The 15,996-nt window shown below is 42.4% G+C and overlaps 1 protein-coding gene across 2 annotated transcripts in view; it reads left to right on the top strand.

Annotated features, from left to right (window-relative positions):
• alkal1 (ALK and LTK ligand 1) overlaps positions 1–15,996 on the top strand; it is a 37,787-nt gene that overhangs the window by 16,059 nt on the left and 5,732 nt on the right. For both annotated transcript variants that reach the window (XM_067975559.1, XM_067975551.1), the window contains one exon: positions 14,222–14,297. In XM_067975559.1, coding sequence (XP_067831660.1) covers positions 14,222–14,286 — 65 coding nt within the window. In that variant the 3' untranslated portion in view covers positions 14,287–14,297. The remainder of the gene's footprint in view (positions 1–14,221; positions 14,298–15,996) is intronic.

Genomic DNA, 15,996 nt, shown 5'->3' with positions numbered 1-15,996 from the left:
ACATTCCCTGACCTTGTGAGCTGTGGCAGGATCAATAGTACCCTGGAATTTTTAACATCCACTGAACCAGTGGAACAGGTAGGCAAAGTTTCAGCTTAATGTTATATCGAAAGGGTACCGTCTCCAGAAATGCAGTGTTCCTTCTGTATGGCATAAGAGTGTGAGGTCAGATTATGACCTTGATGGTGCTCAAACCTATAACCTTCTGATTCCAGAAGCAACATTGAAACCTACTGAGCTAAATTGACATAAGTATTTGGCAAATTTATTTTGTTTGTTTTACTTGCAAGACAGCAATGTCATTCATATGTAAACAGGTTACTGTATTGTGAAAATGTTAGTGTTATTTGTGAATTAAAGTCATTGCAACAAAAGCACCATGCCTCTTCTCCCTCACTGGCTACGGTGACAATCCTCCATTAAAAGAAGTGGACAGCATTCATGTTTCTTCATGTAATAGCCACAAAACACATCTCAGGTAGTTCTTGAAGAGGCATTTTTACTTGTGTATTTTTTTGGCCAAAAGTCTAGAAACAGGTGCCTAATGGTCCAACATGGCGAGTGGCAAGTGCATGTTCATTCCAAGCCAGAAATGTACTGCCCGCTTTATTGGTAACAGCTCCTCCGTAGGCATCCAGGGCATACACCTGAAACAGGCATTATGCAAATAGGGGGCCCAACACTGTGGTCCTGCCGCCGGCCTCATTAGGTGCGTGCAGCGTGCGCTCCACTGGGATTGCGCTCCAATTTATAGGCCCTAGATGTTTATAGTTGAAAACCACATCAGGCCAATATTAAGTTAGTTAAAAAAACATGGGTCTTTCAGGTTCTTAAACAAACACGAATATATGAGGATGTTGCCAGGGCTGGAGAATTTTAGCTATGAGAAAAGATTGGATAGGCTGGGGTTGTTTTCTTTGGAACAAAGGAGGCTGAGGGGAGATTTAATTGAGGTATATAAAATTACTGCGGGACTAGATAGAGTGGATGGGGAGGACCTATCTCCCTTAGCAGAAGGGTCAGTGACCAGGGGGCATAGATTTAAAGTAATTGGTAGAAGGATTAGATGGGAGCTGAGAAGAAATTTTTTAACCCAGAGGGTGGTTGGGGTCTGGAACTCATTGCCAGAAAGGGTGGTAGAGGCAGAAACCCTCAACTCATTCAAAAAGTAGTTGGATGTGCACTTGAAGTGCCATAACCTACAGGGCTACGGACCAAATGCTAGAAAGTGGGATTTAGCTTGATAGCTCTTTTTCGGTCGGTATGGCCTCCTTCTGTGCTGTAACTTTCTATGATTCTGGGCAACACCTGGAGTGCACCAACGATCGTGTGTGTTACCAATTTAGCTGTAAAACCTTTTGCTCAATGCAGAAAAATCTCACAGGGAAAAGCTAACTTCATCTTAATAAACAGTGTTGTAACTGGTGCATGTAAAATAGTAGACTTCAGTGCAGCTTAGTATAATGGAGAGAAAATAGAGCTGATTTTCTGGGTGACAGACAAATGAAGGGCTTTTGGTCTGTAGGTGGAAATATTGTCCAACATTACTTTTTGCCATTCACAGCAGGTGTTTAAAATGAACTGCGGAATGTTAGCTTTTTAGTTGGATCTTTATTTGCTTTTTGGATCAGGGAATGGAGGAGATATTTATGTTACCAGACAAGCAGCTGAATCACCGCATCCATTATCACCGAGAAACTGACTATAAAGAAAATGGCCTTGAATTTCCTTAGGACCTGGGAGATCAGCTGAAAGGGCAGAAAATCACATGAGATCTAGAAACGCCAGCTCCCCACCCCAATATGTATCAAGAGAAATTCCCACTGTGGCCTATGGTGGGTGGAAGTTTTGTACACCCTATAAAAGGCCCATGACATCAGAAGGAGGCCGAACTGACATGGTAATCTCTCCTATCAGAATTCCCATCGTTCCCATTTCCTGAATGACCATCAATATGGATATTGGAAAGATACTGATGTCCAGCTCCATGGAGGGGCACAAATGGGGCCCCTGAGGTGGCCAGGCTTTGGACAACACAGACGACTGTTGGCAGCATCGGGCAAATTAAGGGGGCCAATATTTCAAAATATTTTGAGCTGGTTGCGCTGACTTCCCCCCACCCAACCCCCCCCTCCCCGGCATCACCCTGATATACTGGCAGCCTCAGTATGTCCACAGATGTGCATTGAAGCGGACCTCTGAGTAACTATGAGGCCAGTGATGCTCTGCATAACATCTTTCTCCATCCAATTTCTCATCACATTGAAACATGGACAACAAAATCTGATGTAGATTAAAGCCCAAAGATTCTATACCAGCTGTTTTAGTATTCAACAGAAATACTGAAACTGTCAACAGCGGTTCTGCTAATGGACTGCAGTAGTGTTAAAGTCATGCACGACTGCAGATAGAGGACCCCTCCACAGTTACTGTCGGACCTTGCTGGGTGCTTCACACATTCCAAAATTATTGTTTAATAAATTAATATTCATATAGGATTGTTTTTGTATGCAGAAACAAAGTCCTCGCTCTCGTCAACTAGGCTTGGGCAATAAATGCTGCCTTCCCAGTGTTGCCTTCATGCCGAGAACAAGTAAAATCAAGTACGCTTTCTGAGCAGGATTTATGGCTCTGATAATGCTGCTGTCCTGGTTAAACCAATACCGAGAAGGCAGGAAGGCAATTTCATGCAGCAGTAGTGCTCAAATTCCAAGTTCCCGCTTTCTGGAATGGCTTTTTTTCTTTCTCTCAGATGGAGCACACTGTAACCAAAGCCTGGACGGATTCTAAATTCAAATGGATAAAGTGGGAAAATTCATATTATGGTCAAGGGTAGAATTTCAATGATCTGTCTTTAAAGTTTTCATTTTTTAATATAAATTTATCCTCAGCAGGATGAGTGAATTTAAGGCTGAAAAATGCAAGAATTTCCATTTGGCCACCCAGTGTTAGTATCGATCACTCCCAGCTCAGATATAACACGATTAGATGGAGAGTAAAGATCCCCAGCAATGTGCCTCAAAACCACCTCAGAAAAGCATCTCCTGCCACACCAATGTGACAGTTTTCAGTTTACCACACCTGTCATCCTATGGCTTCTTTGAGTGAGATTGACAATTTAGTGCATAATTAAAGGCAGTTTTGCCACTAGGAACTGGATTGAGACTGCCCAAACTCACTTGACATAGAAATTCTACAGCCAGCAGACAGTAGAGACTTTCATGCCACCAGTCTGAGTTGGATTGGAACTTAGGTCCTAGTAATAGGTCAGTGTATAGTCCACTACACTATCCAGTCCCCATAATGCAGCCTTTTCATACAGAAGAATTTTACTAAATGTATCCCAGTGGCTTTGTCTGAGTAGATAACCAGATTAATCTAAGCCTGAGTGCCAGCTGCATCTGTCCTTATGAATCTTGTATTATTAAATATAGCTCAGAGGGAACATGTTCCTATACATAGTAAAACAAAATGTAAGGCACAAAGGAAAATAAATTGCACAATAGAATCTTTTAAGAAATTTATCCACCATTCTTATGTAAGCACATATTTGAGGGAAAATTTTGATTTTAATGTTCCTGACATTGATCTGAACCATATAGCATGGGGTGAGGGATGACCTGATAGAGGTCTTTAAGATAACGAAAGGTTTTGAAAGCATAGACAGGGAAAATGTTTCCACTTGTGAGGGAGTCCAAAACTAGAGGACATAAATAAAAAATAGTCGCTAATAAATCCAATAGGGAATTCAGGAGAAACTTCTTTACTTGAAGTGTGGTAACAATGTGGATCCCGCTACCACAAGGAGTAGTTGGGGCAAATAGCATAGATGCATTTAAGGGAAGTGAAATAAGCACATGAGGGAGAAAGGAATAGAAGGATATGCTGACAGGGTTAGATGAAATAGAGAGGGAGGAGGCTCGTGTGGAGCATAAACACCAGCATTGATCAGTTGGGCCAAATGGCCTGTTTCTGTGCTCGAGTTTCGATGTAACTCAACGTAGCGTGTATTTGAAGACTTTGAGGTAGAAATTGGTATGCATTGTGCCTGTTTTTTGGGCGTATAATGGGTGCAAAGCATACCAGTTTAGCAGTGGGATGGTCTGTGCCCAATCTGCGCAGGCGTTGGTCCCTCTGCTAAATTCATGAGGCCCAATAGTTAGAAACAGGTGCTAAGCATCCTGAATAGATGTGGAGCCTAATGCCTGTTGTAGGACCCCTTTACAAAATTGATTATTAATGAGCGAAACAGGTGTCGGGCCTGCCCTGCTCAGGATTCTTCAGCGGCCCTCCCAGTTGCCAACTGAGGATAAGATTTTTTAAAAATTTAAGAACCCTTCCTGTGGAGTGAGGAGGACCAGGATTGCTCCGATGGCTCTTGGTTTGGACGCAGACTAATTTCTACCTCTTTCTCTGATATTGTTTTGTTTCATTTTATTTAAATCCACAGCAGATGAGAAAAATTGACTTGTTAGCGAAGGTAATGATTATATTTGATTTGGTAAGTATTCAATAATTTCCTACGTTCAGTTGTACAACACAAATATTGTTGAATCAAATTCAAATCAGATCTTTCAATGAGATTGCTTCATCAGGATGTATGCATTAACCATTCTGTCTATGATGAAATGGGGGTCGAAATTCCTCTGGAGTCATCATGCAGAAATTTTGCTTGACCTTAGGTTGTGTCCTGGACCTTGGCCTAGTTCCCAAGGTAACGGCAGTGTATGTGGGCCTTAGGCCTGGTAGGAGAAGAGGTAATAAAAATGTTAAGACTTTCCAGTTTCCTATTCTGCTGGTTACCATAATGCAATTGATTGCACTGAGATTGATTGCATTGCCAAAACCGGTCTTTTAAAATCTAAAATCCTCTTGAGGCCCTCAGCAACACTGGATTCCAGGCGTGCACAGGTGTCTCTTGTGCCCAGTGTTGCTTGGGTACAAATGACAGGAAATATGTTCCATTTCATATTTCCCTTATTTGCCTATGATTATAATATGTCTGCCCAAAGTTGTGCAGGAATATTGTGTGCCTGATATCATAGGCAGGGGATGGGTACAAGATCTGTTCCCAGAACTTTGCCCTCATTTTATTATTCACAAAATGCTGTAAATAAAATGATATTCTGGAATGATGCACAAAGTTAGAAATAAGCTCTTCTTAATGAAAAGTTTCAGATGTTCTATTGCATTGAAAATAGTCTGAAATAGCTCCTCACAGAGAGTAATTCTTGATACGATTACATTTTGCCAAAGCAAATAATAATTAATTGTCAAAGCATTCCATTGTACAATTTAGAAATAAAGACTTAATCCCTTCTTGTTTTTTAAGTTTGATGGAGAGATATGATCGCATTCCTATATGGAAAATGCTGAGTGCCATCAGGGCAGCAAGTCACTGGAATGGGTCTCCATTGGTGTAACCAGCCAAAAAATGGGTCTAAGACTGTTTTGTGGCTCCGTTATGTGCTTCCATCACCACACATTACCCTAATTTTACTTTACAAGGTTCATTATTCACCACCTATAAACACACAAAATAATTTTTGCAGAACAAGGTCCATTTAGAAGAAAATTTGCAAGAAATGTATTTCAGCCTGTTCTCAGATGCCGAATAATCGGCATGCGAGGAGCGCGCATCAGAAGCCAAAGGCCCGAAACTCGACTGAATTTCTGGGCCAACAAATTATTTTTGGTGTGGTACTTATTGTTCTTGTGTGGGAAAGTACAGCAGCCTATTTGTGCACAGCAAGTTCCCACAAACAAAAAATGAATAAACAACCAGGAAATCTGTTTTTGGGTGAGGGAAGAATATAGACCAGGACACCTTCTCTAAGCTTCTCTTGCATTCGACCGAATCAGCATATTTATGGCATCCGGAGGCAACATGCCGTTTTGAAGAGGACCAATTTGGGCTTCCTGCCATGTAAGTCCTGAGGATGTTGGGGGGAGGAGGAGAATGGGAAGGAGGCTAACATGGACCAGCAAGTATAAAAGAAAATAATTAGCTTTTCGGTCACTTTAAGGACTGCTGGTTAGGCTGCTGAAGAACCTAATGCATACTCCACTCAGTGCTAACGAATTTCCGGGAGAATTCCTGAAACAGGCATGAAGGCCCTCATTAACATATGCAGCAGCAGAATTGTATTCCAGCACAATCTGTAACCTCATGGCCTGGCATATCCCTCACTCTACCATTACCAACAAGCCAGGGGATCGACCCTCGTTCAATGAGGAGTGTAGAAGAACATGCCAGGAGCAGCACCAGGCGTACCTAAAAATGAGGTGCCAACCTGGTGAAGCTACAACTCAGGAGTACATGCATGCTAAACAGCGGAAGCAACATGCTATGGACAGAGCTAAGCGATTCCACAACCAATGGATCAGATCAAAGCTCTGCAGTCCTGCCACATCCAGTCATGAATGGTGATGGACAATTAAACAACTAATGGGAGGAGGAGGCTCTGTAAACATCCCCATCCTCAAGGATGGCGGAGTCCAGCACGTGAGTGCAAAAGACAAGGCTGAAGCGTTTGCAACCACCTTCAGCCAGAAGTGCCGAGTGGATGATCCATCTTGGCCTCCTCCCGCTATCCCCACCATCACAGAAGCCAGTCTTCAGCCAATTTGATTCACTCCATGTGATATTAAGAAACGGCTGAGTGCACTGGATACAACAAAGGCTATGGGCCCTGACAACATCCCGGCTGTAGTGCTGAAGACTTGTGCTCCAGAACTAGCAGCGCCTCTAGCCAAGCTGAACGAGTACAGCTACAACACTGGCACCTACCCGACTATGTGGAAAATTGCCCAGGTATGTCCTGTCCACAAAAAGCAGGACAAATCCAATCCAGCCAATTACCGCCCCATCAGTCTACTCTCAATCATCAGCAAAGTGATGGAAGGTGTTGTCGACAGTGCTATCAAGCAGCACTTACTCACCAATAACCTGCTCACTGATGCTCAGTTTGGGTTCCGCCAGGACCAGTCGGCTCCAGACCTCATTACAGCCTTGGTCCAAACATGGACAAAAGAGCTGAATTCCACAGGTGAGGTGAGAGTGACTGCCCTTGACATCAAGGCAGCATTTGACGGAGTGTGGCACCAAGGAGCCCGAGTAAAATTGAAGTCAATGGGAATCAGGGGGAAAACTCTCCAGTGGCTGGAGTCATACCTAGCACAAAGGAAGATGGTAGTGCTTGTTGGAGGTCAATCATCTCAGCCCCAGGACATTGCTGCAGGAGTTCCTCAGGGCAATGTCCTAGGCCCAACCATCTTCAGCTGCTTCATCAATGACCTTCTCTCCATCATAAGGTCGGAAATGGCGCTCATGATTGCACAGTTTTCAGTTCCATTCGCAACCCCTCAGATAATGAAGCAGTCCGTGCCCGCATGCAGCAAGACCTGGACAACATCCAGGCTTGGGCTCATAAGTGGCAAGTAACATTCGTGCCAGACAAGTGCCAGGCAATGACCATCTCCAACAAGAGAGAGTCTAACCACCTCCCCATGACATTCAATGGCATCACCATCGCTGAATCCCCCACCATCAACATCCTGGGGGTCACCATTGACCAGAAACTTAACTGGACCAGCCATATAAATACTGTGGCTACAAAAGCAGACCAGAGGCTAGGTATTCTGCGGCGAGTGACTCACCTCCTGATTCCCCAAAGCCTTTCCACCACCTACAGGGCACAAGTCAGGAGTGTGATGGAATACTCTCCACTTCATTGGCAACTCATCCACCACCCTAAACATTCACTCCCTTCACCACCGGCGCACTGTGGCTGCAGTGTGTACCCTGGAACGATCTGCAGGTGAAGAAGTTGAGGGCGGTGGTGACTTTAACAGCGACGGGTAATGAGATGCTGCCAGGCCCAGCCGGGAGCAGCTCGGCATGAAGGAGGCTGCAGGTGTCTGCGACCACCTGGTGACTCACTCTCAGCCTCCATACGCACTGCTCCTCAGAGAGGTCCAGGAAGCTGAGCCTCGGTCTGTAGACCCTCTCACGAGGGTGGTACCTCCTGCGACGTCGGTCCCTCTGTCGTTCCCCTCTGTGCTCTTGTGCAGGTCCCAGTGGTGCACCTCTGTGTTGTGGAGCTGCAAGTGGCTGAAGTGCAAGCCGTGCCTGGCAAGGATGGTGATGTTCCTCCTCCTCGGATGTAGAGGTGAATGCAGCCATCGCGCCCCCCACCCCTCCCCATCCTGATGATGTCAGTTTGAGGGGTCCTGAAAGTTGGTCAATATGTGTGAACAGAAGAATTCTGAGTGAAAATCAAAAATTTTCAGTCTAAACACAAAGATCTCGCAGCCAAAAGTTTGTCTGAGAGAACTGAGTGCCCTGCTGCACTAACTCACCTTTTATCCCCACCTGTCAAACAGGCATTTAAATGTCCAAATGGCTGCTGGCTGAAACACGTCTCCTTCAACATGGAGTGTTTCCCACAGCACAGGAAACATGCTGAGGCAGAATGAAAATCCTTTCCCTGCCTCAATCACCATAAAATTAAAGTACCTTAACAACTTTATCTTAATGACTGCTTTAAATGATACGTCTGTGTGAAATGCGGAAGTCGGCGGATTGGAGCTGGCTTCCTTTACCGCTCCGGATTTTCCCAATTTTTGTTGCCCCCTCGCCCCCAACGCACCCGGACTTCCATTTGAAAATTGAGCCCATGGTTTTAGATCCCATTTTTTATCCACTTTCTTTCTGGTTGTATCTGAATCCAGACATTTAGACACCACCCTTTAAGGGTAGACTGCATTGCCCAGATTAATAGCACGCATTGGCTGAGATATTCATCTTTGGCAGCTGCAGCAGTTTAAAGGAGATGTCCTCCAGATGGAGGAAAAGCATTTCGCCTGTCTAGATTCAGTGTGAAGTGCTTTTAATGAAATGTGATTGATTGTAGAGAGGTGAATATGATATCAGCTCATTAAACATTCATATGATAACAATAATTTTTATCATCGATGACGGTAATTTTTACCCTTAAGTATTAGTGTGCAGTAGGGTAAGATTTCTGATTAATATTTGTGAAATATTTGCGGAATATTTTGTAGAAAAATAATAATTTTGCATTCACACAAAAGTGACATGCAAATTATATTAACATACACCTAAGGGAAATTTGGCACATAGTGCAGTCAAAGCCAACAGTGACCAAGAATAGTGAAACAAAGTAAGGGTGGGCGGAAAAGCTAAATATGCAAAAATGGAGGACTACCCAGCAAAATCAATTAATGCCTGGAGCAAAATGCAGCAAAGGGGGCATAAAAATACAAAAAAAATCCAATAAAATGACTCTCGACCGTCTCATTTTAAGAAGCCTGTTTCAGCAGACCAGGTCTTGGAACTTTGCTGCACCTAGTTTTTGTAGGCGAAGCTTATTCTGTGAGCAGAGCCTTGCCCAAAGATGTAAAATTTGCAGTAGGACCCTATAAAATTAGACTTATCCATTAAAAGGATACATGCAAATTGTCTGTTGGCAAATCAGGCTCCTTGTAAATCAGTTGCATGAAGTCAGTGCCTTGAGAAATTGGAACTGTAAACTGAATAGATTCTACATCCACTGTAATGGAGGAACCAATATATGGAAAACAAAATGGGATAGATTTTGCCTTTACCATCTAGGTGTTAAGCATTGCCTAGACAGAGAACAGAGAGGAAAATCGGAGGGTTGGAGTGAACGTCTGTGATGGAAGCCGTGTGATTCTCCTCCTATTCAAATTAATGAAAGAAAAATTGGCCAGGTTCCTTTACAAGCATGCGCTCCGACCTGACCTATTTTTTGATATTCGCTGTGCTTAGACAATCCAAGGGCCTCACCGTGATTCAAAAGTCGGGCTCTGATGTTGACAATCAGACCCTGATGCTATTTTGATTTTGTGTGAAATCTGGTGCTGGCATTGCCAGGGAAGCCCAGCGGCAAGGAGAAGCCCCAGAAGAGGGCCAAGAAGGTAAGTGTAAATCTATCGTTTTGTTAAAGTTAAAATGGCCTGGGCCTCAGGTAGGCGAGCCAGGGTGAATCGGACACTCGCCTCCAGGTAAAATCAGGGCTAACATGCTCATACAATATTCCTCTGTCCACTATTTTAATGCAGACATTAACACGTTTATTTTAAATGGGTTAAACTTTCAACTAAAATAGTGGGCCAAAGAATGTCACATGAACACATCTGATGTTTGTCTGCCAATACTGCCAGCAGTAATTTCTAGGCTTATGTTTGTAACATACATTCACTGACCTTATTTTGCAATAATCTGAAGGAGCTCTAAAAGGCAGTGAATCGTCAAGATTTTAAAACATTATCACAAATCAAAGCTGAATATATTATATGAGGAAGGGATTAAGTGCTGCAGCATAGCCAATATAAATTATTTTTGCATTTTATGACTCTGACCTACCCCACTCATATGCTGGTATAGATAAAATGTATGTGTAGGAGATGGCGTTGAGTGTTTTATAGTGTAGTTGTACACTGCAGATAGTTTCTCCTTTGTAGTGTAATATAGTTGAATTACTGTTGTGCAACATTTTGTATAAGGCATGAGAACACTTTGAGGAAATGATCTCACACCATTCCAGATTCACATGGTTCCAGTAATATTACAAGTGAAACTTTTAAAGTAAAATGTTTCCAAGGAGCTCAGGTGTTCTGCTGGATCATCTTTGTTTCTAATCTTAAGAAATGACTGATTTCTAACACTGGAAATTTCAGCAGCAGTCAGAAGCCAGTGAGCAGAGTTTTACACATGCAACTTAAGTCTGCTTTCCCCAGAATACAGTGATGCAAGCTGGGCAGTGTAACTTGTTGCTGGCTGCTCACTTGGCCCTTAGACCAAGTACCAGTAGTCAAAGAAGTACCTGTGGTGTAACAGCAGCATTACATCTTAGCACAACATCATGCCGAAATGTTCATTAGACCAGTAACAGAGAGGGCAAATGGAATCCTGACCAATTAACACTTCTCTTGCAATCCTGAACAAAATACAAGAAAAAGCTAATTATCTGATAGACAATTCCTCTCTTACCTCTTATTATTATTCCTCTCTTACCTGTTATCAGTACAACTAGGGTACAGCTCCTTTAAACTTTCCTGTTGTGTTTTGCCAAATATATCAATTTGCATGCTGTTCTTCTGCTCTACACCTCAGTGTTGAAATCAAGATTTATTGCTCAGTCTCCCACTCCACCTCATTCTTTCCCAATGCCTCAGAACTGTGGCATTCCTTTTCCCCTCACTTGGGATCATCTGTTTCTCAATAAAAAAGTTTCCCCAATAAAAAAGGGAGAGTTTAGTAACAAGTCACGTAGTATAGCTTTTGATCTGTTAATGTCAGCTAGTGGCTCTGTGTGAAATCTGATCTCTTGGTGCTTCAAGTTATTATAATTATCTCCTAACCAGTGTATAAAAAGGGAGAAAGGGACAGACCGAATAATTACAGGCCAGTCAGCCTAACCTTGGTGCTGAGCAAATTATTGGAAAAAATTCTGAGGGACGGTGTAAATCGTCATTTAGAAAGGCCCAGATTAATCAAGGACAGTCAGCATGGATTTGTTAAGGGAAGGTTGTGTCTGACTAACTTGATTGAATTTTTTGAAGAGGCAACAAGGAGGGTTGATGAGGGTAGTGCATTTGATGTAGTCTACATGAATTTTAGCAAGGCTTTTGACAAGGTCCCACATGGCAGACTGGTCAGAAAAGTAAAAGCCCATGGGGTCCAAGGGAAAGTGACAAGATGGATCCAAAATTGGCTCAGTGGCAGGAAGCAAAGCGTAATGGTCGACAGGTGTTTTTGTGACTGGAAGGTTGTTTCCAGTGAGGTTCCGCAGGGCTCAGTACTAGGTCCCTTGCTTTTCATGGTATATATCAGTGATTAAGACTTAAATGTGGGGGGCATGATCAAGAAGTTTGCAGATGATACAAAAATTGGCCGTGTGGTTGATAGTGAGGAGGAAAGCTGTAGACTGCAGGAAGATATCAATGGACTGGTCAGGTGGGCAGAAAAGTGGAATTCAATCCGGAGAATTGTGAGGTAATGCATTTGGGGAGGGTAAACAAGGCAAAGGAATACACAATAAATGGGAGGATACTGAGAGGTGTAGTGGAAGTGAGGGACCTTGGAGTGCATGTCCACAGTTCCCTGAAGGTAGCAGGACAGGTAGATAAGGTGGTTAAAAAGGCATATGGGATACTTTCCTTTATTAGATGAGGCATAGAATATAACAGCAGGGAACTTATGCTTGAACTGTATAAAACACTAGTTAGGCCACAGCTTGAGTACTGTGTTCAGTTCTGATTACCACATTACAAGAAAGATGTAATTGCACTAAAGAGGGTACAGGGGAGATTTATGAGGATGTTGCCAGGACTGGAGAATTATAGCTATGGGGAAAGATTGGATAGGCTGGGGTTGTTTTCTTTGGAACAGAGGAGGCTGAGGGGAGATTTAATTGAGGTGCATAAAATTATGAGGGGCTTAGATAGAGTGGACAGAAAGGACCTATTTCCCTTAGCAGAGAGGTCAATAACCAGGGAGTATAGCTTTAAAGTAATTGGTAGAAAGATTAGAGGGGTGTTGAGGAGAATTTTTTTCACCCAGAGGGTGGCGGGGGTCTGGAACTCACTGCCTGAAAGGGTGGTAGAGGCAGAAACCCTCATTGCATTTAAGAAGTACTTGGATATGCACTTGAAGTGCTGTAACCTACAAAGCTATGGATCAAGAGCTGGAAAATGAGATTAGGCTGGATAGCTCTTTTTCGGCTGGCACAGACACAATGGGCCGAATGGCCTCCTTTTGTTTCGTAAATTTCTATGATTCTATATCACTTTATAATATATACTTAATGTAGAATTTTACTGTAATTTTTTGCAAATTATTTCTCTATAAACCTGAAATACCAAGGTTTCTTATTCTACCGTGCAAATGTCATTACATGTCAAGAACGTGAAGTTCATTGATATTTGATGCCCATTTTGGTAGCCTCTTCACAGTCAGAAAACAGAATAAAATTTTAAAAGTATATATTTTAAAAGGTATCAATGGACAATTTCAAGGTTGTTATCTAATTTTCAGCATTTATCTAATCGTTCTAAGCTGCTGAAACCGAACATTTGAGGATTGAAATCACAGGGAGAGAAATGTAATCCTGTTACGCAGTTTTTTGGGCAAAAAATGAAGGATGGAAGGGGGGGGATCAAATTTTGGGTCACAATCTACCCTGCCCGATCTCACCCAGAAGTCCGCTGGTTGCCAAATTGGAAGCCGGAGAATTCTAGGTGTGTATGGCGCCCAGCTGAAACTCTTGAAATTGGTCAGCAAATGGGCAGAACTTAGGGTCGCGCATGCTTTGCCCAGTAGTTCCACATCTTCAGTGGCCTAACCAGTGGTCCTTAAAGGGACCCTGAAGGTCGCTTCAAAAGGGTAAGGAACATTTTTAATACTTTCAATTCTGTGGAGCCAGGAGGAGCAAGAGCTGGCTCCACAAAAATACTGCAGGCTGCTGCCAGCCTCCCTCCACTTTGCCCACCCCCCCCTCCTCCCTTGACCTTCTGGCTTTGTCTCAGAGCTGGCCAGAATTGGTCAGGCCCCAACAGGCAAGCTGCATTGGACACCCGATTAGTGTCCGCAGTTCTCCAGTTTTATGCAAATGAAACCCAAGGCCAATTTTTTGATTGGGCCTCAGGCCGACATCTTCTTGCACACCGCCCATTTTGCGCTCCACGGAATCTGACAGGAGTTGAATTTTCCCCACTCTGCAATAGTTGTAACGGATTCATTAAGCTGTTCGGGCAACTGCCTTTGCTATTTTAACATTACAACAGTGACTACACTTCAAAAGTACTTCATTGGCTGTGAAGCGCTTTGGGACGTCTTGAGGTCATGTAAGGTGCTATATAAATGCAAGTTCTTTCCTTTTCTTTTTAAAGACTTTGACCCACTGATTTTCATGGAAATTCCTGTTTTATACTCATGCCACCTTATTTTGGTAAAATTACAGAACAGGAGGAATTTCACTTTATTGGAGTCCATGCTTCTGGACCAAGTGTTACAAAAATATTATTCTTGGTACATATCTGGTTTTACACTGAACTTTAGCATTTTATGAAAATTTTTCATGAATTCTGCCCCATTTTGAATAAAATTATTCACAGAAATAATTGTTTTCTAAATATTTAATAACAAAATACCATTGTGTGCTTTCTGTTTCAGATTACAAAAGATGTGCAAGGCTGCTAACTAGATTAGCTGTGAGCCCATTGTGTACACAACACTAAATATTTGCCATGTAAGTATATATGCATGAAATGATCTTAGCTTTAGGGGTTGAAATTCCTTGACCCTGTTGTCTGAGATTAGCGGACTGGGTATCCCAATGCACGGGTGACCCTGCTGGAGTGTTCAGAGTTAGGGTGGGGTCAGCTAATTTGAATAATTCTAACAGGCGCCAAACTTACTATGGCCGCATTTTGGATGCCCGCTAAATCAGTATTCTCCAAAATGATAGCCATTAGTCACGTGGCGAATTGGGAATCCAGGTATAATTTATTGTATTTCTGATTAATAAATAAAAAATGAGTAATAAACACTGGCATTGAACACGTAATCTCAATACTCATTCGCATGGTGTATGCATGTGAACTTTAACCTTTTTATGAGTGTGTTGCTAAATTGGTAAGATGATAAGCAGACTGTTGCAAATGTTTTTTCATCATTGTGAGTGCTTTACTTTCGTGGTTACTGAACGGTGGTAGATGTTTGTTCATTAAATATACACAGGTGAAGTACATCTACCTATATTATGAGAATGTATGTAAGGTGTTTTCTACTAACATTAGTGCATCTGGTTAAAACGGTGTCACCGTAACCACACCAGTGGCTACTGGACAACACTGCACTGGAGGGAGGTTGGGAAGGAAGTTAGGGTGCCCGCCTGAAAATGGCATGAACTTTGGAAATAGACATCCATTGTAAGAGGCGAAGGGAGGAAGATGCGGTGTTAGCAAGTTGCTCAGGGGGCAAGCCATTGCAACCAGCTCAGAAGTATTTATAAAATATTGACAATCAACCCTTTATCTGCTGAATGTTGCCGATAGTTGTTTGGGCTGGTTAGTTTAAAATCAGGGCTATAGTTACAAAATGAAAAATAAGTTGTGATAACATAACAACTGGCATATACATGTCTGCCAGAAATAAATAGTATCTGACCCCTTCCTAATTTAAAATAAATGTTCAACAATTTTATTTTTCTAATTTTAGAAAATTATGTAAAACCACTATAAAGTGCATAAGCTAAATAAAGTTTGGATTGTGCTTTTAAAGAATTTTTTTTTTTAAAAAAAGAAACTCCTATTGGCAGGTGAACAATTTATACCTAGTCATCCCCAGAGCTAATTTTGAATTAGATTAAATTGATACTCCAGAGGTAACCTGCAAAATGCTCACATCTGTTATAGTCTAGATTCCATTCTACATCCCAAGATTCCAGGAAATATTGGGCAGAAGAGCAGTAGAACATCAGGCAGACAATAGGACAGAGCAGGAAACCATGCGATGGAGAGCATCTAACACTATGAGAGATTCTGATAGGCAACCTTTGACACAGCTATAAAGGGACTGCACAGAGAGGAGTAGGCATTAACCTCTCTCACCCCTCCATAGTTAGCTTCAGGAGATAATTATTTTTCGTTAGAATTGCTCATGTGCCCCAAACTCAGTGGTCCTTTTTTTCCACATCAGAATCCTGGAAAGATTGTAATTCTGGTATTATTTTGCTAAATGGCAAAAAATATTATCTGCTAGGTGTTTAAAACTGGAGGCCATAAGTTACTGTCGGTCATTTTAGCATATGAGCACTTACCACGTTCACAAGACATCCCTCTGTCAGGTGTTTTAATGAAGGGGTTAGATAAAGTACGGTGTGAGGAGGCTCATGTGGAGTATAAACACTAGCTGGGCTGAATGGCCTGTTTCTGTGCTGTAAATTC

This window comes from Heptranchias perlo, chromosome 3, assembly GCF_035084215.1.
Source record: "Heptranchias perlo isolate sHepPer1 chromosome 3, sHepPer1.hap1, whole genome shotgun sequence".
NCBI classification, from domain to species: Eukaryota; Metazoa; Chordata; class Chondrichthyes; order Hexanchiformes; family Hexanchidae; genus Heptranchias; species Heptranchias perlo.
Note: the sequence above shows the minus strand (reverse complement) of the source record. Positions and strands in the feature narration are given on the sequence as shown.